Source organism: Manduca sexta, chromosome 28 (assembly GCF_014839805.1).
Source record: "Manduca sexta isolate Smith_Timp_Sample1 chromosome 28, JHU_Msex_v1.0, whole genome shotgun sequence".
In the NCBI taxonomy this organism is placed as follows: Eukaryota; Metazoa; Arthropoda; class Insecta; order Lepidoptera; family Sphingidae; genus Manduca; species Manduca sexta.
The window spans coordinates 4,512,748-4,537,207 of NC_051142.1; the positions used below are offsets into that span (position 1 = coordinate 4,512,748).

The following is a 24,460-nucleotide window of genomic DNA, read 5'->3' on the forward strand; positions in this document are numbered from 1 at the left end:
TACAGGATCCTGTAATTTGATTTAATTATTACGATATTTTTTTTTTTTTTTTATTAAACTTGCCTATTTCCGTCTGAGATCTTGATCAATAACATAAAATTTCAGAAATGGTTATATCTGACGAAATCCTATATGCGATAATATTATTGATAATCGTAAGACTTGAACGGCTTGGATCCTTAATAAATATTATTGAACACAATTCATAATTAGTAAATATGCCTCGTCAGCGCACGCTCACCAAATTAAGTAAGTATTGTAAATTGTTTAGAACTGCGCGCTGTTGTCATATTCTGATTAAATCCCACAGAGATGTGATAATATTGTATAGAATACATTATAAATATATGTTTCAAATAAAGATATTAATGTGTGTGTAGTTGAAATTATATTATAAATACCTGAAATATTATACCAAATAAAATTTAATATAATTATAAAATTTATCAAAACTAGCTACTTCAGAATGATTATGACTACTTACTATTGTGTAGGATTTTACTCTGTTATTTTCTCTGAAGTTTAAATAAATGTCTGTTCGAAAATCAATGTATTTTATTTATCTGCTAATAATAAAACAGTTATAACTATCAATATACTACAAAATATGTATTGCTAAATGTATATCTAACAAGTCACTTAAATTATTATAAAACAATAGTATAATATATATTTCATTAAATACAAAACCGATTATATGGTAGCTAAACCTTAGTATTTAAAAAACTAAATTAACTTGGGTTGCTGCTTTAAAGCAGTTATGTCTAAAAACCTGGGTAACTCTGCGGGTGGTGGCGATTTTGATGACAAAGGTGTTCCTAAAACAACATTATTGGTCTTAATTTTAGTATAAATTTTTTAAGAAGGTATAAACATATAAAATAAATGCGAATACGACAGTGTGTCCAATTAAATACAGTCTTACTTATAAACCTGTTTTAGCGTTAAGAGGTGTTTAAGAATTGCTTATATACCTGTCAAAACATCACTAGTTTCCTAGTTAAACCTTATTAATAGGCAAGATGGTGGGTTTTGACTTACAGCTGATCAAGTAAATTTGTGTTTTAACTAAGCTTAGCCTTGCGAATTTTTTATAAGTAAGACTGTTACTGTTTGACCAACTTTAGGGCTTGTCTGCAACACTTAATCTGCTAGGAATTCCTAAAGATGGTCCCTTGCAACAACATATAGGTATCATGCTTATAGTGTTGAATAGGTTTAGTGCTGCACCTCATGCTAGTTCTAATATAGTAAAATTATACTAACCTTGTAACAACTTATGCCTCTCCATGTAATTCTTGGTTGCAAAAGACATATCAAATGGAGTAGCAGACGTCTTGATGGTGGGCCTTTGTGGAAGTTGTGGCTGACTGCCTTTCAAGTACTTGGCTGCCAGTTGATTCATCTTTAAACTTGTGTCAGTAGAAGCCGCGTATATATGAGGCTGGTGAATACCCGCAGGATCATCACCAAATTTTACTCTGGAAATAAATTTTATCAATACCATTATTTTTCTGTACTGTACCAAACATAAGAAGATAGTTTTGGATGATATTTAATAGTGATAAATGCAGATTTGGCAATGATAGTAAAGATGATAACTATTATATTGTATTGGAAGTGTCAATTTCTTGGTAAATATTTGTTAATTAATCACATTCAACAGATAAGCTAAATAAGACTCATTTTATTGCTATTTATTTAGGAACATAATTAAAAGTACAACTTTTGAATTTGTATGCATGTTAATGTTGAATATGTATGTTATATAATATTTAATATAATGAGCAACACTTACTCTTAAATGGCAGAATAATTAAGTACAAGAGAGCATAATCTTTGATTACCTTTTTCCCACACTAAAGTTAGCTTTGTCTATTTGCATTTGAACACATTGCTGCCTTGTATTCCTGTACAAAGCACTTGCTGATGATGGCATGTCTGAGTCTTGTAACATGCCATTCACATGGGTCTGCAATCACAAATTAAGTATTACATAATTTATTTTTAAAACTACTCATATAAAAGGATATAATATTTACCATAATTTTATTGTAATAGGTCCATCCAACATTGGATTGATCAACACAGCTGCCTTCTGAGCTGTAAAAACAGAATGAATATCTTTAAATATTTAAATTTGTTTTAAGACAATGGTGATAATTTACATTTACTTATCACCATACCATAGTGACCCACTTGCTTGCTTTAAATTATAAAATATATAAATAAAATAATCCTCACTCGCTATAGTCTTGTACGTCCAAATACATGCTCTGATCTGGTGACATCAATGGTGTTGTTGCATTGTCCACATGCACATTATGCAAACTGAGCTCATTCAGGGTTTTTTCATCATTTATAATTTCATCTTGTTCATGATCGTCCCCACTAGACTCATTAGAGTCATGACAATAATTTTTTTTCTCCATTGGCATAATACCATCTAGGAAGTTCAGATTGATAGGTTGCGATTTTGAAACAACTTCCTTTATACTAACCTGTGATCTATTACATTGTATTTGGGAGTTCTCATTAGTTTGTTTCACTACTTCCTTATTGATAATTGTTGAAGTCCTGACCATTTCAAAACTTGTCATCACACCTATTGATATTTTATGTTCATTTTGTAAAGCTCTATGTTCTATGTTATTTTGCATTGATTGAACATTTTGTGGTCCAGTTAAAAACTTGTCTACCTTTTCTTGGAGAAGCTGTAACTGCTCATTTTGGAGCTTAATTATTTTGAACAGATCTGAAACAGTAGGTTCCCTTTTCTCTTTCACAATATTTTTTTGCTTCTCAATATCTGTGCATTCTGTGCTCTGTTCATACATTTCCATCATTTTATATTTCCTTTCAAGTGTGTTCATTGGCCTGGGACTGGACGATTGACTGTTACAGTTACAAGCTGGCTTCGTGGGCTCACAGCAAGCATGAGTAGGTGATGGGATATAAGGACATTGATTGTGTCCTCTGAAAACCACAGGATGTTGGTGGTGATTCTGTTGCCTCAGATAATGCATATTCTGTATAGTTTTTACACAATGATGACAGAAACAATCTTGATTTATTGTTGTCAATGCCTGATCGGCACTTACAGATATCTGTTTTATATTTTCTTTTTTAAAAGGTGGTGTAGTCGAGTGTCTCACCCTATCAGATTTTATTGCTTTTGGGTCATTCTCTTTATCTAAACTCAACCGATTAAATTGGTTCACTAGTGGGATGGAGTCAACACAAAACTTGTTTAAATTTTCCCTTCTAAAAAAGAAATCATTATCTCTATTCAACACGTTAGGTGGATTGTTATTTTTATTTTCAACGGCTGATATAGCTGGCTGAAAGTCATGGATAATAGTATCTTTTTTTAAATTCAAATCACTAATGATATTTTCTGTAGCTTTTAAAATCGGTTTGCAAGGTGGCTGTCGTGAAGCATGATGATGAACATCAAGCATACTTAGCTCTAGATCATTTGAAGGTAAGTAGTTCGCTCTACGTTCGCCAACTACTGGTAAACAAGTCTTATTCGCCAACGGATATGGAGAGCTATTGCTACATTCGTATCTTTGTACTGGATCGTCACTATACGGTAATATTCTGGTACATTGATATATTTCTGGTGGCTTAGACGGTACGTGTTTTTCTAAGAAAGGCCGAGGAGAATGGCATTCCGAATCACTCATTTTAGTAAATATAAAACCTTTGTCAGGAGTCTCAAATCGCACTTTCTTCATGAAGTTTGTTATTTTTACACTAAACAAACAGTTCGTAAATACTTATAAATTTAATCTCCTAAATTCATATTACAAAAAGTACATGCAATCAACAAAACATTTTCAACTAACGCTTCAAAATAAAATTCAAAAGTATTTTGAAAGTGTTTGAAAGTTACAAAATGCGGGTAGTGGTGTTGCTAGTGCATAATAATCGTGAATCGCAGAGGAATAATGCTACATTATTTTTACATAGCTCAGGCACGTAGTATCTGCTTTAAAAGTAAATTGTTATAGAATAAATTAGGTATAACGAAAACATTCATAAAATGAACAAATTGACCTGAAATTTCCAAAGGGCCATTTTTATATTATCCTTCGTGAAAAAATCGAACTTCTAATATGACTAATAAATATTCTTATACCGCATATTTTTGCATATTTTGCGATTGGGCAAAAGGAATCAAAACCCACAAGGTAGTATATACTTCCCGTTGACCTAGAATCATAAAAGCCAAGAAGCAATGTCTTACAGCACATGTAAATGAATAATCTCTAACCATACTTTAATACTAAGAAAAAACTAATTTAGGTACTACTACAAACGTATTATTTGCAATTGGTGCAATAACCGTGGCTAAGGATCGAACAGCAAAATCAAATTTGTCAACTTGTTATTTATATTCATGGATGCCTTATCTACAAGTTTGTATGGACCCCTATATGCGCGAGTCCTACTCGCATTTGACTGAATCTTGTTACCAAACAAGAAACGCTTTCCGTAACAGAATTAAGTTGGATTGAACAATAATAAAAAAAAACTACCAGTTCCGGCGAAGGGAATTGATGGGAAAACTCACTTCCTCCTCTATCCTCCATCCCCAATTCAATCTGTTCAAGATATTTACTTCAAGCAGTTTTAGAGGTATTTTATTGGAATAATCCGGCAGCTATGCTTGTGTTTTATGAAGGTTTGGCTAAAGGATATGTATCCACGGCTATAAGCAAATTAAAAAAAAAGTTTTAAAAGAAGACACTTGGCAACACCGACATTGTCAAAAGTCAAATTGGTCTCTGGTCAAATGATAGGGTCCGCAAATTAATAGGTTATATTTTATGAGACCAAAATTAACATCTAAAAATGAATAAATCTTTACTTAAAACTTTTAGTCCTTTGACCGTATTCTTCAGGTCGAAGGGTCTTAAACGTCCTGGAGGAATTCGCTACGAAGGAGGCATTCGTTACCCAGGAGGCATTATTTATTATCCAAGGTATGATCATAAAATAACAACATAAATGTATATTTTTAATTAAGTATGAATTACCCATTAATTCAAATACCCAATAAAATTGTAGATTTCCAGACCATAAAGATCCAGAATACACACCAACCAAATTGTTTAGAGTGGAAAGAATTAAATCTTCAAAACATTATCCCTATTGGCAAAAGGCAATATTAGATGAACTTAAAATCCATGAAGATGTAAGTTGTCGTCATAAACATGCTTCCTATTAAACCCATAAAACATAATTAAAATCATTCTATACCTAGTATGACAATTCAATCCAGATTGATGTATGTATATTTTTTGTCACATTAATCTAAATAGCTATTATAGAATAAACTAACTAATAATTTATTAAAAGTTTATACATAATGTCTGGCAAATCATATATATTTCTATAAGTTTCAAGATACTTTTGCCTGTTTTCAGACCAGGGTAGCTATTGTAAAAAACATACCAGAGGTAAATGCAAAACTTTGGAGGATTAAACATTTGATCAAAATAACACCCATAGAATTTCCTTATGGAGAGCCAACTAAGGATGACATCAACTACACAGTTCTCAAGGAAAATGGACAATGCATTGTAACCAAGAAGTTAGAGCCCCAACAGAGCCAAATCCAAGCTCTGGAGGAGTTTGATAATGATAAGAAAAAAATGGACTCCACAACTATAAAAAGAGATTCAAGACACAAATGGAACAATGCATTTAATGGAGGATTTTAATTTTGTTGTATAGTAGCTATTAATAGTAGAATAAATATATTAAATAAGTGGTGAATGTTGTATTTATTCTTATGGATATTTATATTACAAAGATCATAAATATGAACACTTGAGTCTAGATGTTGATAATATTTAGCACCATTGTTCCAATACCCTTGAATTTGGTGTTTGTAATAAGTGCTGAAGGATTTTTATTCTGCGGAGCATTTACAGTACTGCACTATTTTTATATCTTTATTATTTTTTATTTATAGTAAGTACAGAAAATTAGTTTAATATTAGCATTAAATAATCAGAATATAAAATAATTGTTACACATTTGTTATTTCATCTTTAATGTTGGATAATTATTTATGAACCTACATACAATACAAATGAACTACTGACAAACTTATAATTCTATTTATTCTTCATCTTCTGGTTTGTGCTTTTTCCTCTTATATAACAAATAGTTAAAATGCTCTGGAGTTTTAAAATAGTTTTCTAACAATATGGCATGTTTCTTGCCCAATCCAAACCTTGCATCACCCCAAGACACCACAAATGTTGGCTTTAACTTATGGAATTCATCTAAACGAAATTTATGTTTTTTTATTGAGTTGTACATATTCCCTCTAAATATCGCCAAGTACTCATCACCGTCTTGGTATAAACGTATCACATATTTTGACATCAATACTTTTAATGCTACATGAAAAGCAAAAAAAGCACCAAGGTATACCAAACACTCAGTAGCACTGTTAGCAAGTACTACTTCGTCCCCTAACATAACTGGATTATTCATCTCTTCAATATTGAATACAAATCCTGCATAATACACACCACCTATTGCTATTGTTGTTGTGGAAAATGTTACATATGTGGATATGCATTTGATTGCCAAGTCCATTGGTGCCTTGTATATTAACTGCCATCTTTTCGATACATTATCAGTTTCTCTCCATTTCTCTTGTGTCTCCAGAAACTTAATTGGATGATAACCAATACATCTTACAGGAGAGGTCTTGAAACACTGTAAAGATTGCCGTTCGGCTAATTTGAGCAAACGTATACAGTTCATGTTTCTTTTTGTTCATTGACTATTTTTGCAACAGTTACATATATTTCAGTGATATCGAAATGAAATTCCGACCCATATACTTATTTTGCCATACTTTTTTTGTATTTTAGTATTTTTAATGTAGTTTCGAGACTTTTAGGTTATCTTACATAAATACAATTGACATTAACCGCCTAGTGATGTGTCATATGAATTGTGTTGTTATATCGATTAACTTAGCTGATAGCGAATTACTCAATCATTATGTTTACTCTTTTTGTTGGTAAAAGTATTATAAAACATCAAACTCAAGCCTGTCGTCCCACCACTACCGTGTACCAACGTGAACAGCGAAGATGCAATGCTTGGGCAGTACAGTTGCCAGATGTGTTTATATATGTATCATTTGCAATAGGGGACCGGCCTATGCTTGATTTTGTACATTATTCTATATGTAATGGTTAATAATACGAAAAAGAAGCACTGCTGCGAAAACTGCATAAAAACTGGTTAAAAAATGAGCGAGCAATTCATATTTAAAATATTGTAATGTACAGAAGTGGGCGCGATGTGGGGATATCGCTTCATCTCTTTCTTTAGCCCGCGTCGGAATTCCCGATGACGTCACGTGTGGGTATTTCGTCTCTTTTCTGTTTCTTATAAATTACCCTTTCCACCGAAATTCAAAGACTTATAACTTGTTGATTTTTTACCGGATTTTAATAATTCTTTCTGTGTTATAATTTATATTATGTAAATATTTCATAACAGTAAAGAACAAAAATGAGTCCGGTACCCTATTGCTCATAAACACCTATCTGTTCAATTGTCAAGATTGAAGTCAACGGAAACTAACCAAGGTTGTAACAGTTTTTTTTCAAACAAAAACCACATCTAACCACGTAACTAAATACTTTTGGCGTTCTGTAATCAAAGAATAGCTATTATCTACACACCTACCACAGAAATTTCTACTATGTTACAACTTCTTACAGTTTATACCTTCGCTATTTGTCTCGGTTTTCACTAGACCGGTTTGTATATTTCAGAGGTCTGAGGCAACTTTTATTAAAATTGTCTCAACAATTTTGTATTAGCATCATCTGTCTTTTTTTTTTATCTAGCCTTTTGCATATTTCAAAGATTTAATAGGTACTACTTGTACCTCCTAGCGGCAAACCCATATTTAGCACGTAACCCAGCCGTCACCAGCCACTTTTTTATGGCCATTACACACATAATGAGGAAGTTTCCTAGTAATTTCATAGGACATACCTGACCAATCCTTAAATAATAACATTATTTGTCATAAAAAAATCATGTTTTCAAAATTTTACATAAAACCACATACAAAAACATTTATTTTGTGAATATGAAAATAATACATCAGTAAGTGCTTTCCATTAAACTTAAATATAATATTAACAATAATAATTTCCAATTAAGTATAGAAAACAATATGTAATATAATAAGAGACTAACAATTTTTATTATTTAATATTTCTTTCTTGACAGCTTCTCCATCCTAATGCGCTTAAGTAAATAAAAAAATATTAAATTAACTATAATGAAACAAATGTTAGACAGCTTTTAAATTATACTATAAAACATAATCAGTACCTGTCTTATGTCTCTAGATAATTTCTAGCAAAAGAACGAATATTTAAAATGCATTGCATAACATTATATTTTACAATTATGTACATAAATACTTTAGCTAGGTTTAACAACTAACTAGGATAACATATAGACATTGAAAGAAATTAGAAAAATAAATTTAGTACCACAAATTTAATATGAAAAAAGCACATTTTCTTTCTTTTTCAAGGTAACAATGGGAATGTTGTGAACCTAAGGCTAAATTAATTATTGCACTTATCTAAAGGGCACCAAAATCTGTATGATTCATCATTTCGATTAATCGAAATAAAATCGAGACGATCAAAATGCGTCAAACTACCGTATGCATACAAAATGTCTATATTATTACTTTTGTTTTCGTTTATTTTAATAATAAAAAGTAGTTTTATTTCAATTTGCATTAATTATTCATATTTTTTTTTCATAATAATATTTCAATTTCACTCAAGTAAAAAATAAACATTGCTAGGTCACTGATACTTATTGATTATTCATTGGAAGTAAAATAATTACTCAATTGAGATCTCTTTTGAAATTATTTAAAGAACAGTATTTAGACTAAAATAGTTTCATAAAAATATATTTGTATTTCAACAAACAAAAGTAGATGAACAAACAATTAATAGATGAATAAATTTCTTAAGTTTACGCGAATTTTACACATTTAATTAAACTATTTTACGAATTTTATCGCGGTTTTAATATTTTACTTTTCTCCCAACGTTTCAAAGACTTTGCAGCCTTCATGGTCACGGGGGAAACGTCGGGAGAAAGTAAAATATTAAAACCGCGATAAAATTCGTAAAATAGTTTAATTTAGATGAATAATTATGTTTCATTCGACACCAGCGTCCACATCAAATAGTTCTATAAAATAAAATTTAAAGTTTGAATGCTTTAGCATTGCAATGAATTTATAACTTGATTACCAATTGCCTTGAAGTTCTAATCTTATATATTCCTATTTATTACTTGTGTTTTCAATTTGGCTTGCGCCCTGGTTTCATAAATAAATTATTCTTGTCCTTAACATCTAGTTTAGAAAATAAGAAATTATTGGAATATATATCTTTGCCATTGTTTTGTAACTTATCCTTATTCAAAGGATAGTTTGATATATTATTGCTTGAATTTTTCAATACATCAACAAGACTAGAATCAATGGTATCTTTGCTTTTACTGTTACCAGTGTTAGAGGTACTGTTAAAGGTTCTGCCACTTTTGTTACTTGGTTTCCTTAGACTCTCAGGAAGTGCATCTGATTTTAATTTGACTAGAGTTGTGTTGACGACAGAACAATCGATTTGCATAAGCGTTACGTGATCATTCATGACAGAATCTGAAAAACAAAAGATTTTTTTACTCTTAATTTATACGCTGACACTGTGAACATTTTTATTTCATAATTGCATTTCGATGCTATGGTGTACGACATGAACAAACAATTATACATATGGTTAAATAATGTACAGGGAGATTCGTTAAATAGTGAATAGCTGTTAATCCCGCGATGCGCTGAAACCATAATAAAATCATAAAAATAATAAGACTTTTTATTTAAATTATCATCATACCGAATGAGCAGCGATAACCTGGTTGGCAGTGGAACGGACTGCCGACACGAATTTCTGCAGGATTAAATCGCAAGGGCGTTGCAACTTAACTTTTCTACTGTAATGAGTGCATTTTATGCGAATATTCGCTTGTTTTAACGGGAACGAAAATCATAGAAAAGAAACCACCTGCATACTTGGGAGGTTTTCTATAGGAATTTTAAGAGTATGTAAATTTGCTAATTAGCGCTAGACCGCGTGGTGGACTAAGGGCTAATCACTTTCAAGAGCTAAGGAGACCTGTGTCCAGCTGTGTGCAGTAAATAACAGAGGGCTAATATTAGTATTATTATATACGTACCGTTGCCTGTCTTTGCAGGTAAAATCAGTGCCATTTTCGGCGGCCTGGTGACATTATGCGAAACTGCTGGCAATAATAGATGTTCGCCTTTCCCCACACCGACCACGTAAAATGTATCGTCCCTCCTCTGCAACGCTTGTAATAAAGCATTCCATTCTCCAAAATCATCCATATAATCATCAACAGTTTTCCTCATAGGCTTTCTATACAAAGTTTCATAGTCGAGTACTGCATTATCCGCGAATTCAACCTCCTTGTGGCGTCTGATACGCCGAAGCCGTGCCTTATCCCGAACATTCCTCGCGCTGTGTTTAGTGGTTAAGAATTCCATGAGACCATTATCTAAATTTAGTTTGTTGTATAGTTTATATGTTTCCAGTAATCCACCTGAAACATTATAGCCAATGACTTATGTGTATTAAAGAAATATCTGGGAAATAAACCCATTGACATACATTGTCCCTAGTAGTATCAGTTTATGATGAAATAAATTCGCTGCTGTAGAATCTAACCTTAGAAGTGAAATCTTTAAAGAGAAAACATTCAAAGACAACATACCATGCAATCTGTCCTCATTAACAAACGCATTTCGTTTTTTCCGTGGTTGGTCGTAGGTCCAATTGAGAGTCGTTCCACCGCCGATCCATCTGCTAAGGTCACCAGCTATCCTTAAACTTTCTGTCTGATTAATATTTATAAAATTATTTGTGTTCAATGTCATATTTTGGCAATCGGGTCCATAAGTACCATTGGATAATACATCATTCTCTGTAAACAAAAAAAAAAACAAAATATAAAAAAAATAGCCATGCACACAGCTTCGTCTGCGCGATCTTAGATCTATCGCAGCCCGGTACAACTCCCCAGCTAGCTTTATCGTGATACCCCAACGAACATTTGAGTAAACAGACCAACATTGTAGGGAATTGTATGACGTTCTATGTCTTATTCTTCGCGCACCTGATTAAATTTTTTCCTATATATTTTATATATAGATATGAAAGTCTTCGATCGATGCATGGATACAAATGTCAGTATCGACAGGACCTATGGTGCAATACGTATAAGATTAACTTATAAACATTAAGAGACGTTCGACAACATAATGACATGTCAACATAATGTGAATGATATTGTATATGTGTATTGAATAAAATAGTTGTATCTATTAATTAAATATACTATGACATAATACAGAACATCATGCTAGACATTTGAGTTAAAAACCTGATGCATTTGGCCTTGTAACCGGATGCTTCTAATAAAATAAAGGTCATTTATTAAAATATCAACGGTCACCCACGAGCTCTCGCGCATTTATGCTTTACACGGACGTTTATGTTTCTAAATAATAACGTTTGTCAAACATTATTTATTTTACTACGTAAAACTCATATACACACATAAACTATAATAATAACAAAACACTACAAGGTATATAGAATATTTGTTGTCATCGTAATTATAGCATTGCGTGGTGTACATCCAAAGATATTTAGACCCATAAACAATTTGTTAAAAAATACTGAAGTAAGCCCAAACACAGGGTGGATGCAGTCAATCATACTTTAGGCCCTTTCTCACCCTAAATCGACTAGGTGCATCATTCTCATACATGTTTAGTTAACACCGTTTTTCGTCTTTATTAATTTCATTTATACAATATGATATTTTTAGATTAACAGCTTCAATACAAACCGGATGACACATCTGAAGAATTTTCATCAGTCCATAACAAATGTCTCGTGCCTGCATGAGGAGCAGTGGGTCCCACAAAAGGTTTAGCATTCCACCTGCAACATTTTAAATAATATTTTCATTGAGTATAGTAGTAGTAGCTATACATAATATAAAGTTGTTACTAAAACTACGATATTTTATCTTATCATAATTTTAGTACCCAATAAAAATGTTGATTTGTAAACTTACCCTAAAATATTCCAGTTTAACGATACCATAAAAACCATAGCAAAAAGAACTGCGATGTTCTTCTTAGGTATCAGCAATGACGCGTCTAGCCTAGGTATCTGCAAATAGATAAGAGCTATTTAAACACATTTACGTGTACACTTTACTTTTATAACCATACTTATTCTTATCGGAAAGATGTTTAATGCTTTGTTTCTATATAATACTTTTCGTCGGACATAGTGCAATACCGTATAATTAGCAATGAAAATACCGCATAGGTAATGAAAACGTCACAAATAAGATTAGATTATAAAAAAAAATACAAAAAAAAATTTTTTTTTGTCATGTGATATTGCCCTATCACTGATTTTCTTTTTATCATTTACGGGATATTGCAATATGCCGGATTTTTTTATGTCTAAGGACAATTCCACAGCTAAAGTCTTTAAATAAAATATGTCTAAAGTCTTTACCTTACGCATTCGTTCCCCGTTTTCAAGTTGACTTCGTAATATTTTGTTTTCAAGTTGCAACCTGGCAATCTCTTGTTGCGCCTCTAACAACTGTTGTTCTAATGCTGTCACATAAGCTTTTTTCTTTTGGCGGGATTGGCACGCTGATTCACTACAATAAAATAAATAATTTACAAATTATAATAAACAATAGTTTAATAATTTTATGCATTTACGTAAAATAAATTATTAACTACCGGTTTTTAATCATTCTTTGTCGTTTCTTTAGTGCTCTTATTTCAGCTTCGGTAAATTTAGACATATCTAGATTAGGATCGACCAGAAAGTCATACTCTGTTGAAGATATTGTACCATTTTGTACTATCGGCGGGGTCGTCTCACGTTTAACTATAACTTCATTGGCATTTACTATCACATTATTTGTAGCTGTATTTATCTGAAAGGAAATGTGCTTTAAATAGGTAAATAAATATAACAAATATGAAATTGTGTTTTGCTGGAGAAAGTAATTTAACATCTTGAGCAGTGGAATAATAAACATCTTTGAATTATATATTTTAACTGTATTGTTAATGATTTTCAAATTAAGTAAAATTAAAATTAACAATATGCAAGTATGGAAGTGAAATAAATCTATAATAATATATAAGTCTGAAGAGTTTGTTTGTGTACTTGCACTTATCTCAGAAACTACTAAACCGATTTTGAAAAATTTTAAGGAATATGTAATGAAATGAAATAAATTTTTTGAACCTGTAAAATTATGTACAATATTTAGAATACGTCAATATTAACTCAGCACCAGTTCGGAAAGCATTCTCATCAGAGAAGAAGGAGAAGTAACTCTGTTATTACTATTTTCAAAATCAATTTAAGGTATAAACTACTGTGCATGATACAGAGAAATAATTAAATCTTTTGTATTGTTTGGAGCAGTACATTTATAAGAAAGTACATTACTCCTGAGTGATATGGGCTATTTTTTATCTTGGGAAATTAATCCCGAAGAAACTTTTAAACGCGACGGAGCCGTAGGCAAAATCTAATATCAAATAAGAGGAGAAAACAATATTTGAGCATACAACACAAACATTTGTTTCATTGCCACTTGCCATTAATCAGGTGGTCCCTGGCTGTGTCAACATCCTTTATTAACATAATAAACCTCTTCCAGGTTAATAAATAATAATTAAATATATATACTCACATGATTTTCATTCTTGACACAAACTCTTTTGTTTAACAGTGAAGCTGACATGGCCATGTTACTATCTTTTGCACTTTCAGGCGGTATCACATTTGGTGGTTTTATATTTGTGGACCTTTTCAATATACTGGGAACTGTTTTCTGGTCCACTACCAGCTGCATCTTTCCATTCAATTTTGCTTCCATATCAATGTTTGTTGGTGAATTCTCATTAACTACTTTAAAATAGAAGTTTTGAAGGTAACCATTTCCTAAAAAAAGCAACCATTTATATCATAATTTGTCAATAAACATCTTTTATTATTCAGAATATTGATATTATCATAAATCATATTTAACTTTGTAACATTATTGATATTGTTGGTTTTGAAACAGCTTACCATAACTGGTTTTATTGCTGATAACATTCATAAACTAACCAGCTTTATAAAGACTTATGTAATTAAGCTCAGAGGTGCATTTAAAATCTACAATTCCATGAGCAAATAAATAGACCATTGTGAATTTTTTGCAATTCAAAATATAAATACACTTTACTTGTGATATAATACTACCTTTATGTGTTTGAGAAGAGCTAACATTAGTATCAACACTTTCTGGTTCTGTTTCAATTCCCTAGAAGGAAAGACTTAATTCATTATTTCATAATTGGTAAATAAAATTATTTTAATAATTTTGAAAAACAAACCTTAATAATACCATTTTCAATGGCCACAACAGGCCTATTTCTTCCTATTGGTCTAGTACTTGGCACAATTTCTGTTGGCGGGGGTGATTGGATTGGAACTGTTGACATGGAAAATGAAATTATTAATAATATCGCCAGATATTTTTTTCGCTTACACCCTTGTGCGCCACCCACAATAATCTTATCATAGTTAGTTTTTTAAAAGTTTGTAAAATATTCTGATGTTTGGATGTTTGTTAAAAGTAAACACAGTAATCGCTAAACAGAATTAATTGATATTTAAATTAAACTATTTTACGAATTTTATCGCGGTTTTAATATTTTACTTTTTTCCCGACGTTTCGAAGATTTTGCAGCCTTCATGGTCACGGGGGGGGACTGAGGTGTTGTTCATCCGCTTATCAAAATATTAAAACCGCGACAAAATTCGTAAAATAGTTTAATTTAAATGTCTAACATTTGCATAAACATAAGAAATCATTACAGAATTAATTGAAATTGGGCACATGGATGTGTGCTACTTTGTATCCCTTTAGATGAGTAACCGATGTGTTAATATACACAGACTGTTAATCCTGATAATTTGATCCCAAGGCAAATAATGGGATATATTAAAATACATAATGCTGGCGTCGTAGAGTTGACGCTGGATTTCTACACGCCAGTTACCTCTTTACACATAAAGGTGCACATGTGAAGACACGCAGAGTGTCCGTGTATAAAAAACGCGCTATAATAAATAAAATATGCCATCTATATAGGCACTTAGAGTGTGCACTTGTTTTATTTTACTGCCTAAATGGAAATGAGGTTGAAGTTATACTTGTAAACCTCTTACCTGATTTTTGGAGGAACAATTCAATATCTGCAAGGTTCAAGTTATTGGGAGGTTGATCTTCAAAATTTGACAACCAGTCACATGGTGACTGGGATGATTGTCTTGCCGAAGCACAACTTGAACTGCTAAATCAAAAAATAACATTAATACAATATCATAAATATCTAAATAACAGTAATCATAAAGCTAAAACAAACTTTCGTAAAGCAATATAGACAATGGTTTGAAAGTCACCTAATACAAACACTGAATAAATAAACAAAAAAAAATATGAAATTTATTTTGGATAAGTTGTGCAAATTATAGAAGGTTGAAAATTATTTTTCATAACTTAAATAGAATTTAAGTAACAAAATGTGCATCACTTAAAACGTTTATACTTGTTTTAAAGTAGTACCTTTAATGTTTAATAAAAAAAAAAGGATTTGAAAAACAAAATATGCTAGCACCATTTCTAGAATGAGGTAAGCTTAAGTGTATGTGTGTGTATTGTAGAAAGTAGAATAATTCACCCAACCACCTTTAAATTAGACCTAGGTGAAGGTATGCTTTAACATAATCAGAAATTCGAATATACTGACTTTTTAGAATCATCGTCACTGCCTGAATCAGAATTACTGCTACTGTGTGATGATTTGAGGCTGCATCCAGGAGATATTGGTGGCACCAGTGCTGGTGCCGCATCAGCCAGTATCTGACTTGGTGATGCATCAGTTGCATCTAACAGTGATGACCATTTGTAATCCTTTGACAGAAGCTCATCTAAAAAGTCCTCAGCTAAAACATAAGATTCTTAATTAACAGTCAATTCTCTTGAACCCAAAGAGTGTAGATAATATTTGGTATCATAATTTAAATTTCTATATATTTTTCAATTAGTAATTTTATTTTTTTTTAATAAATTTATATTTTATTTATTTGTATAATTTCTTGGTTGTATTTGCTTATAATGGGATTATTACAATTCTCTTTTATTGTGTTGATTACTAGTTTAGAGAACCTAGACTAAATTTAGTTTGGTTTAAAAAAAATATTTGTTACATTACATGATTTTATGAAAATGGGATCTTATTGCCACTGACAATTCTATAGCAAATTATTTAATACTTAAACTAAAAAAAAATAATATGTAATTAACCTAAAAACTATCATAACTTTATTTCTGTGATAGGCTGAATATTAAAAAATACAATGAAACACTTTAGGTACAATTACCAAAGATTATTAAATTAATCCTCAAAGAAGACAAACATATTACTAAATTAATACACAAAAAATTATAAAATTTGCCAATGAAAGCTTAATAAGGATGTATGTATACATAAAAATAAGATAACATTGGCTTAGTATACATAGCACGACTTAGTATTTAATTATTATATTGATTATCTAGAATACAAAACTGAAAGTTTACTCAAGGACACGTGCAAATCATTATTGTCGGCAGGTGAATAACATGTGAAACCTCGCACACTTCATTGTTATTGTTAACCGAAAATTTGAGTAATACGCCAATAAAATTGTACTTACCGTAAAAGCAGTCTTTAGTGTCGATCAAAATGTCTTCGTCCATCTGAACAACAGTAGATAGGTTTTTACGCAGTCAATATAAAAGGCCGCTAAATATAATATTCATATAAAAATCCATTTACAACATACACAAACTACCTCTATCCACAAATTTGACAAATGTGAAATGACAAACGTCAATTGTCAACACGACAGTTACTATTAGTGTTGCCCGCCAACTTTTTAAGTAAGATGAAGCAAAGCCATTTTTTGTTGCCTGTAGGATGTGTGCAAGTCTGAGAGGGCAAGCTTTCCATATATATTATAAAATTCTCTTTGGTGCAAGCTATAGATATTGCACCAATCGCTTCGCACCAATCACGAAATTGGACCAATCAAATCAAAGTTTTATTTAATATTTTTGAATTTTCTCAGGATCGGATCGAAGATTAAGACTGGGATTTTTTATTGAAAATAACCGCAAATCTACAAAGATAGCATAAAATCTGAGGATAGAACTTATGTTGCGTCGGTCCTGTGAATCGTCCTGCCGACTTCTTAATTTGTGTAGAAACCTACCTATTGATACCCTACGTCGTCTATTGTGCAATGTGCAGTAGGTATGAAGTATGAGACCGCCTGTTCGATGTAAATTAGTATTATAATGCTCTTTGATGTATAGAAACAATCTCAAAAAGTTTTACAGGGTACACCCTGACACAAAATACAATTGACAAAATTTAAATGATAAAAACAGCATTCTTCAAAGCATTTTGTTTATTTCATTGATGTGATAAATATACAACAGCTGCGAATTCGTAGAGAGCGTTAATTTTTAAAATGAATTGAATGTTTTATGTAGAGAGTAGGGCATTTTTGAACACTTAATTTTTTGTTTTGTTTATGAAATAATTCAAATAAAGTTCTCTTATGTAGCAATAAGTACAAGGTTATACAATATTTTTCATATGAGTAGTTGTTATGTGGCTTATTGCCGCAATGCTAAAATAATTTTTGGGTGATAAAACGGCGTTTAAACAAATTTAAAAGATTTTTCAAAGCTTATCCAGTTCAAAGATTCCCCTCTCACTTACAGTCATAATTTTAATACAGATATATAGTTTTAATTGAACTAATAAGAACATAGTAATTAATTGTATTTAAGATTATTGAAATACATAAAATTATACTAGTGTGGGAATTGTTGAAGCAAATTATGTACTAAGCTATAATTTGGATTTACAAATGTTATCATCATTTATTATCCTGGGCAATTTAATCCCCTAAAATAACCTTTCTAATCAGTATCTACTATGATTATTTTGTCTGTTTCATTTAGAACCTTACTAATTACCATTTTTAAGTTACTTTCAATTATGCAATGATTGGTTTGCTTCTTCTGACTATATTGATGGCACATAAATATGAAGATAAAACACTTCCTATGATTAATATTTAATAATGATGTATGTGGAATGCATCATTTACTAATAAAGGTGGGTATTGCGTAATAGATCAGTTCACCTTTAAAGAAACGGAAGAAAAGGAAGACAATAATATTTTAAAACAGTGGACATTTTTTAAACACAATTGCAGTTTTATATTATGTAAGTATATCTACGTATTTTATACATTAATTTGTACACCATAAAATTAAAATCGAGTATTTACAAGTAGATAACAATGTTGGTCGAAGGTTAAACAATAACTGCGCTCCGATCTGAAAGACACTTATTTGGCCTTTTCAAATCTGTCAGGCTAAGTTTATCACCTTGACCTATCACAGCTTGTAGTAATACCTACACAACTTTTTAAACATTATTTTACACATTACTTTATGCATATAAATAATTGAATTGATTAACAAAAATAAGTAAAAAAAAAGACATTAACATAGCCGGTATAGTTCTAGTAATATTTTTCTTGAAATGGATTAAAAATTAAAACCTCATTACTTTTTGCGATCTACAAACTAAAGATCCTCCTTAGGTTTAAACTTTTCTACGACATATGGAACTTTCCTCGTCAGCCTCTTGCAGCCGCTGTTGGCAAATATAGCTTTATCTTCTGTAGGTCCGTACGTTATCACGCTCATAGCGTCGCTACAAATAGAAATACACAGCAGTTAGGGCAGTGGAAGTATCAAAACCTTTTAATGCAGACATCTATAGAAATCATAATATTTTATTCAATAATTTGTGAGTGCTTCATCTTACTTCTTATCAATATTATAAATGCTCAAGTTCACGAAAATGTTTAGATGTTTGGTAGAAGTGAATGCAGAAACCGCGGAATGCATTTTGAAGAAATTTGACACATGGGTAAATCATGTTCTAGATATAGGCAACTCTTTTTCCCAGCAAGATTTTTTCATGGAAAGTTGCGATTAGCACATGTACAGTTTACATAGTGTAACAACACTCGCTTGACTAAAACAGGGGATATTAACAGCGGATTTTTTTCGGTTAAGTATAGTATAAATTTAAAACAGAATTTAACTTACCTCAACATTTCTGCACTGGGGTCTTCTATGCCATTTTCTCGGAAAATTTGTAATGCGCACATTTCCACGTGATGCTGCTCAAGAGGTAAAAAAGGCACATAGTGGTCAATTAAGTGTTGTGTAATTATTGTGGACTCTTTGAAACCACCTGTAAAATAAGGAATTAAGTATGAACATTTATAATAAATCAACCTTACAGTTATAAAAGAATATGTGAGTATAATTTTTTAATATTTTTGATAATAATCTCGGTGGCTTTCTTATTTTTGTTTATTGCAAAATACATATATTTACAAAACTTTAATTTAGCAACTCCCCACTGCACAAATGCAAATTTGTGTGTAACTTTAATGGACATAGACTTCAATATAGTTACTAACTATAAAATGTATAAATATGACACTTGGATTGTGCATCAATGTGAATAGGCACTTACTAAAAACGACTACAATAATTACAAGTTTCGCATTTTATTGTTAATATATTTTAAGATAGTGTAGTTATACAATTGATATCCACATTTGTTTTTCAATAAAACCATCAGTGACAGGACGCCGTTTTATCCCCGTAAACCATAATTTTTTTGTAGTCATAAAAATTACAGCATACAAAGTTGAAGGAATAAAAATTGAATGGGAAAATTAGGAAAATTACCTTCAAAATATGATCTTTTCCGTATAATGGGTTCAAAGTCATGAAAATCAACTTCATTTCTTTTGATGCCATCTTCAATAAGTTTCAAGAGATTGTTTGCTATGTCTAATCCTCCAATGTTCGATATAAAAATAAAAATACTATCTCTGAAAATGTTTTTTAATATAAATCATTACAATTTTGTGGTGATGGTGGAAGTCTAAAAACTGCCACAGTGCCCATGTTAGTATACATGTGGCGTTTCGGGAAAAAGTATGTGCGGTTTCAAACTGATTGATGGAATTGCGTCAACTGTCGCAGGATATTCTTCGCTCCTCTATTGATGCTCTATATGAACTTGTCTCTATCACCGGATGCATTGGAGTCTCTTTGCCATATTCATATTTAAATATAATTTAATAAATCAAGGCTAAGGTGCGTTGCTACTATTTATGAACATTGGTAGTGCTTACTTACAGGTAAATGGGTTTATTAATTATTAAAATTTCTATCCTACACAGAGCAATAGAGCAAGATGAAGTTAAAATGAGAACTAATATTTGAGAAAATGACTTTATGAGAATTATGAAAACAAATTTGTTACCTGTAATCAATTCCATCGACAGTCTGATGATGATCAAGCATAGGTCTTATAATATCCAATATAGTTGGACACATCTTTTCTATTTCATCAAATATAATTAAAGACTTAGGACATTTTTCCACAGTTTCATTCAATATGCTGATTAAATGTTTCTGCAACAATAAGAACTCTTAAATTTTTACCAGAGAAAAAGTAAAAGATTTTCAAACATATTTTATTCATTTCAGTGCTTCCATATTTAAAATTTGATTTAGGGAATGAGAATATTTTTAACTATAAAATTTGAACATAGAATATAATTTAAAGAATTTACCCTTTAGAAAGGAGGGAAGACGTCAGACAGGTCTAGTATGATAACAAGCGGAAATTATAAGGTTAGTACACTGTGCATGAACTTTAACCAATTTAGTTTGAGTTTCTATATAATAGTTAATTTTAACATGTATCTATACATATATAAAAAAAAAACTTTATATATTTAAAAAAAAAACACAAAAAGAAAATATAAAGAATTTTTATTTTCAAACAGGCTGGCATGGTTGTGTTGACTGGTAAGCATTTTTCATCAGTTGGCTTAACATCAGGTTTAGTGAGGTCACTATGCAATGCATGAATTTATTTATAATGCTCTGTATTTACCTTCTTAACATCTAAATTACTACATCCAAAATCTTTTTCACCCATGAAGAATTTCACGTATTTACTTTTCATGCCATTTTTATAGAGAGCATCAGCTACCATGGTAGCTGCATAATTTTTTCCCACACCAGTCCAGCCATGCAGACTGATAACCAAAGCCTTTTCGTTGAAGCCAGTAGTTTTCTTTACTGCCTTTTTATGTGCAGTGAGAATGTTCACTAACTCTTTCACTAGTGGCTGACCAAACATTTTTTCAGTCAAGGACTGATTTAATTCTGAAAAATAGAAAAATAAAGAAAGTTTTAAATCATTTCATGATCAATGAATTAAATATGTGTACTCGAAGTCAAAGTGACCAATATAATTTGTAACATATGCAGTGTGACCAGATTTATATTGAACACTAGCTTCCGCCCGCAGCTTCGCCCGCGTGGATTTCGGGTTTCAAAAATGGAGAAGGTGCTCAATTTGTCGGGATGTTTTTTTAATTTATGGTGGTATGCAGGTGGTCCGATTGTCCGGTCAGGGTCTGATGATGGGATCCTGGTGAAATCGAAGGAACTTTTAACCATTAAGGTTGCACACGAAATGACGGAAGCTTAAAAATGGAGTAACTTCTCCCGTTTTCCCAACATTTTCCATCACTGCTATGCTCCTATTAATTGTAGCGTGATGAAAAGTATACTATAACCAGCTCAGGAGTATGAAAAATAATTGTACCAAGTTAAGTTAAAATCCGTCGAGTAGTTTTTGTTTCTATAACGGTTATACACACAGACAGACAAAAATTTTACTAATTGCATTTTTGGCATCAGTATCGATCCCTAATCACCCCCATTTATTTTGGAAATATATTTCATGTACAGAATTGACCTCTCTACAGATTTATTATAAGTATAGATATGCAAAAGTAGCTCAAAAATTGTCCATAACGAAAACATGCATTTTAAAGTAAAACAAAAGAAATAATATCGTGAAGCCAACCAAATAACTAATGATATATTAAATTTTGTGACCGTTCAATTTAGTCGGGTCCGCGATATCACTTTTGTTGAGTTTCAGAACGCGACATTACATTATTATATTCTGTGCTCCAACGCACACTGCTTTGATGTTAGGAACACACCTACATTGCTTAGACAACAGTGAACTTTATACAATAGCAATAAAGCTCAAATTGACACTACGTATTAGTTAGAAAACGTTTGTATGGGAAATAGAAAAATGCTGTTTTGAGGATTTTTCCGGCAATTATTCGAATTTTTCTCACCTTTTAAAACTTCCCTAGACCTCCACGAATAATTCAAGACCAAGATAAGATAAATCCGTTCAGCCGTTCTCGAGTTTTAGCGAGACTAACGAACAGCAATTCATTTTTATATATATAGATTAAGTAACTGTACTGTTTACTCAAAACTTAAATTATTTAATGAAGAATGGCTAGTCCCTTCCCATTCTATGCCGTTCAATTAAATTTTGCTTAATTTGGTGAGATGGTTTTCTTTGTCAAAAATGAATGAAACTTGTTATGCAAGTTTTTATTTAAACCTGCTTGTTTGTTCTTTTGCTGGATTATCCAATAAGTGAATAGTTATAATATGCACTATATTCATTCTTTACTATAGAACAGTAAAGAATATTATTGCATTACTGATAAAGATGTCTCAGTCCTTATCATTGTTAATGATATATTTATAGTGGTATTTATGATCAGCCTATCTCCTGTCTGACATTACATTTTATAATACTGATTATCATTATAACTTTAATTTTATCAGCCAAAAATTTCTTTCTCACACTTACAATTAAAGTGACTGAATTAAAAAAAAAAAATGTTTTTGGGAAATCACAGAAGATGCATTTAGGAACTGAACTGTTTCATTGGACATAAATTTGTATATCCAAATAAATAGCTGAATGGATAATAAACTTTAAATGTATGCAGAATATGAACCACAGATTTGGATGGATATCACCATCCCTCAATGAAATGTTTGAAAATAAGATACTAGCCATGAAATTTCCTCTTTTAATTTGATTATTTGATTTATACACATTACATAATGATTTAGACCTCTGCTAACATAGTAATAAATTATAATATTATGGATATTCAAAATACTTTATGTTACAGAATAGGAAAAAAGTACACTGGCGGAATTCATAAGGGTAGCTATAGAAACTCTAGACTAATAATGTATCAACTATATGAAATAACTATACATAACTATCTGTATCTGAATTGGCTATAATATGACAATATAAATATAATTGCATTGGGTGTAACTCCTGTAACATTATATTTAATTAATAAATAAATAAATGAATAAAAACTTTCCTATTATATACTATAACAAGGAGAACATTTGTACACAATTTAAAATGTAAAAGAATAAGTACTGATCCAGAGAATCACCAAGTAATGACGTATATTATAAACAATCTAAAACTAACGACTACCCTTTTAACTATTTAATAGTTCTAACAAAATGATTAATCTTCAATTAAAATATTAGAACAATGAATGAAAGGCAATAGTTGTGTTATATGGCAGTGCTCTATTATTATGCAAATTAGTCAAATTAATATGCGCTTTAAAATAATACTATTACTTACTATCTACGTCGTAAGGAATGTAGTGGTCGGTACAGCACTCAGCGTACCGACAGTAAGTGTTTTCCTTTATCGAATCGAACCAGCCGCCGGCGACACCTGCTACCATGGTAGAGCCCAACAATATCGTAGTGAACTCGCTGCATGCGTAGTTTACACACAAAAACAACACCAAATATACGCAACCATATATCGTTCTGAATAACATTTTCTTTGTTTGTTTAAAGAGCTTAAAACACCTGATAGAAATACAAACGTTAGTCAATGCTTTTTGATAATAATAAAGAGCATGCGTATATATTTTGTACTTTATAACGTTTGTATAATAAAAACAAAAGACGTGATCTATGATAATCTCCCGGCACTTATTATTATAACAAAAAATCGTGTTTCAACTTTGAATTGAACTGCACTCAGAGAACTTTTACACAGAATACCAAAGACAAACTCAAAGAATACTACATAAAATCCATACTACTGACAGAAACCTTTCATGGTGTCAGCTGCAGTCAGCTG

At 31.2% G+C, this 24,460-nt stretch overlaps 5 protein-coding genes across 6 annotated transcripts; 1 reads left to right on the forward strand and 4 right to left on the reverse strand.

The window, feature by feature from the left end:
* Positions 1 to 36: 36 nt before the first annotated feature.
* LOC115455088 lies at positions 37 to 3,939 on the reverse strand. Its single transcript, XM_037444485.1, has 5 exons — positions 2,245 to 3,939; positions 2,043 to 2,103; positions 1,848 to 1,972; positions 1,267 to 1,481; positions 37 to 818 (listed from the first exon to the last, which is right to left on the reverse strand). Exons 1-5 carry the CDS (start codon positions 3,738 to 3,740, stop codon positions 727 to 729), a joined length of 1,989 nt encoding a protein of 662 aa, XP_037300382.1. The 5' UTR covers positions 3,741 to 3,939; the 3' UTR covers positions 37 to 726.
* An 818-nt stretch (positions 3,940 to 4,757) lies between these two features.
* LOC115454711 (39S ribosomal protein L30, mitochondrial) lies at positions 4,758 to 5,787 on the forward strand. Its single transcript, XM_030183430.2, has 3 exons — positions 4,758 to 4,991; positions 5,077 to 5,203; positions 5,436 to 5,787. The coding sequence occupies exons 1-3, from the start codon at positions 4,861 to 4,863 to the stop codon at positions 5,730 to 5,732; spliced, it is 555 nt and encodes a 184-aa protein (XP_030039290.1). The 5' UTR covers positions 4,758 to 4,860; the 3' UTR covers positions 5,733 to 5,787.
* Positions 5,788 to 6,037: 250 nt separating this feature from the next.
* Positions 6,038 to 6,981, reverse strand: LOC115454710. Its single transcript, XM_030183428.2, has one exon. It carries the CDS (start codon positions 6,790 to 6,792, stop codon positions 6,136 to 6,138), a length of 657 nt encoding a protein of 218 aa, XP_030039288.1. The 5' UTR covers positions 6,793 to 6,981; the 3' UTR covers positions 6,038 to 6,135.
* A 1,259-nt stretch (positions 6,982 to 8,240) lies between these two features.
* LOC115450972 (cyclic AMP-dependent transcription factor ATF-6 alpha) lies at positions 8,241 to 17,154 on the reverse strand. 2 transcript variants are annotated; one of them, XM_037444487.1, is made up of 13 exons: positions 16,974 to 17,154; positions 16,025 to 16,220; positions 15,444 to 15,565; positions 14,606 to 14,703; positions 14,472 to 14,532; positions 13,918 to 14,168; positions 12,947 to 13,146; positions 12,711 to 12,861; positions 12,256 to 12,353; positions 12,025 to 12,119; positions 10,885 to 11,094; positions 10,327 to 10,713; positions 8,241 to 9,751 (listed from the first exon to the last, which is right to left on the reverse strand). In XM_037444487.1, the coding sequence occupies exons 1-13, from the start codon at positions 17,014 to 17,016 to the stop codon at positions 9,393 to 9,395; spliced, it is 2,271 nt and encodes a 756-aa protein (XP_037300384.1). In that variant the 5' UTR covers positions 17,017 to 17,154; the 3' UTR covers positions 8,241 to 9,392. The 2 variants fall into 2 exon arrangements, with proteins under 2 accessions (XP_037300384.1, XP_037300383.1); XM_037444486.1 differs by having other exon boundaries at positions 15,444 to 15,568.
* Positions 17,155 to 17,710: 556 nt separating this feature from the next.
* On the reverse strand, positions 17,711 to 24,460 carry LOC115450971 (torsin-like protein). Its single transcript, XM_030179150.2, has 6 exons — positions 23,948 to 24,460; positions 21,332 to 21,606; positions 20,693 to 20,844; positions 20,110 to 20,255; positions 19,456 to 19,603; positions 17,711 to 19,054 (listed from the first exon to the last, which is right to left on the reverse strand). The coding sequence occupies exons 1-6, from the start codon at positions 24,150 to 24,152 to the stop codon at positions 18,925 to 18,927; spliced, it is 1,056 nt and encodes a 351-aa protein (XP_030035010.1). The 5' UTR covers positions 24,153 to 24,460; the 3' UTR covers positions 17,711 to 18,924.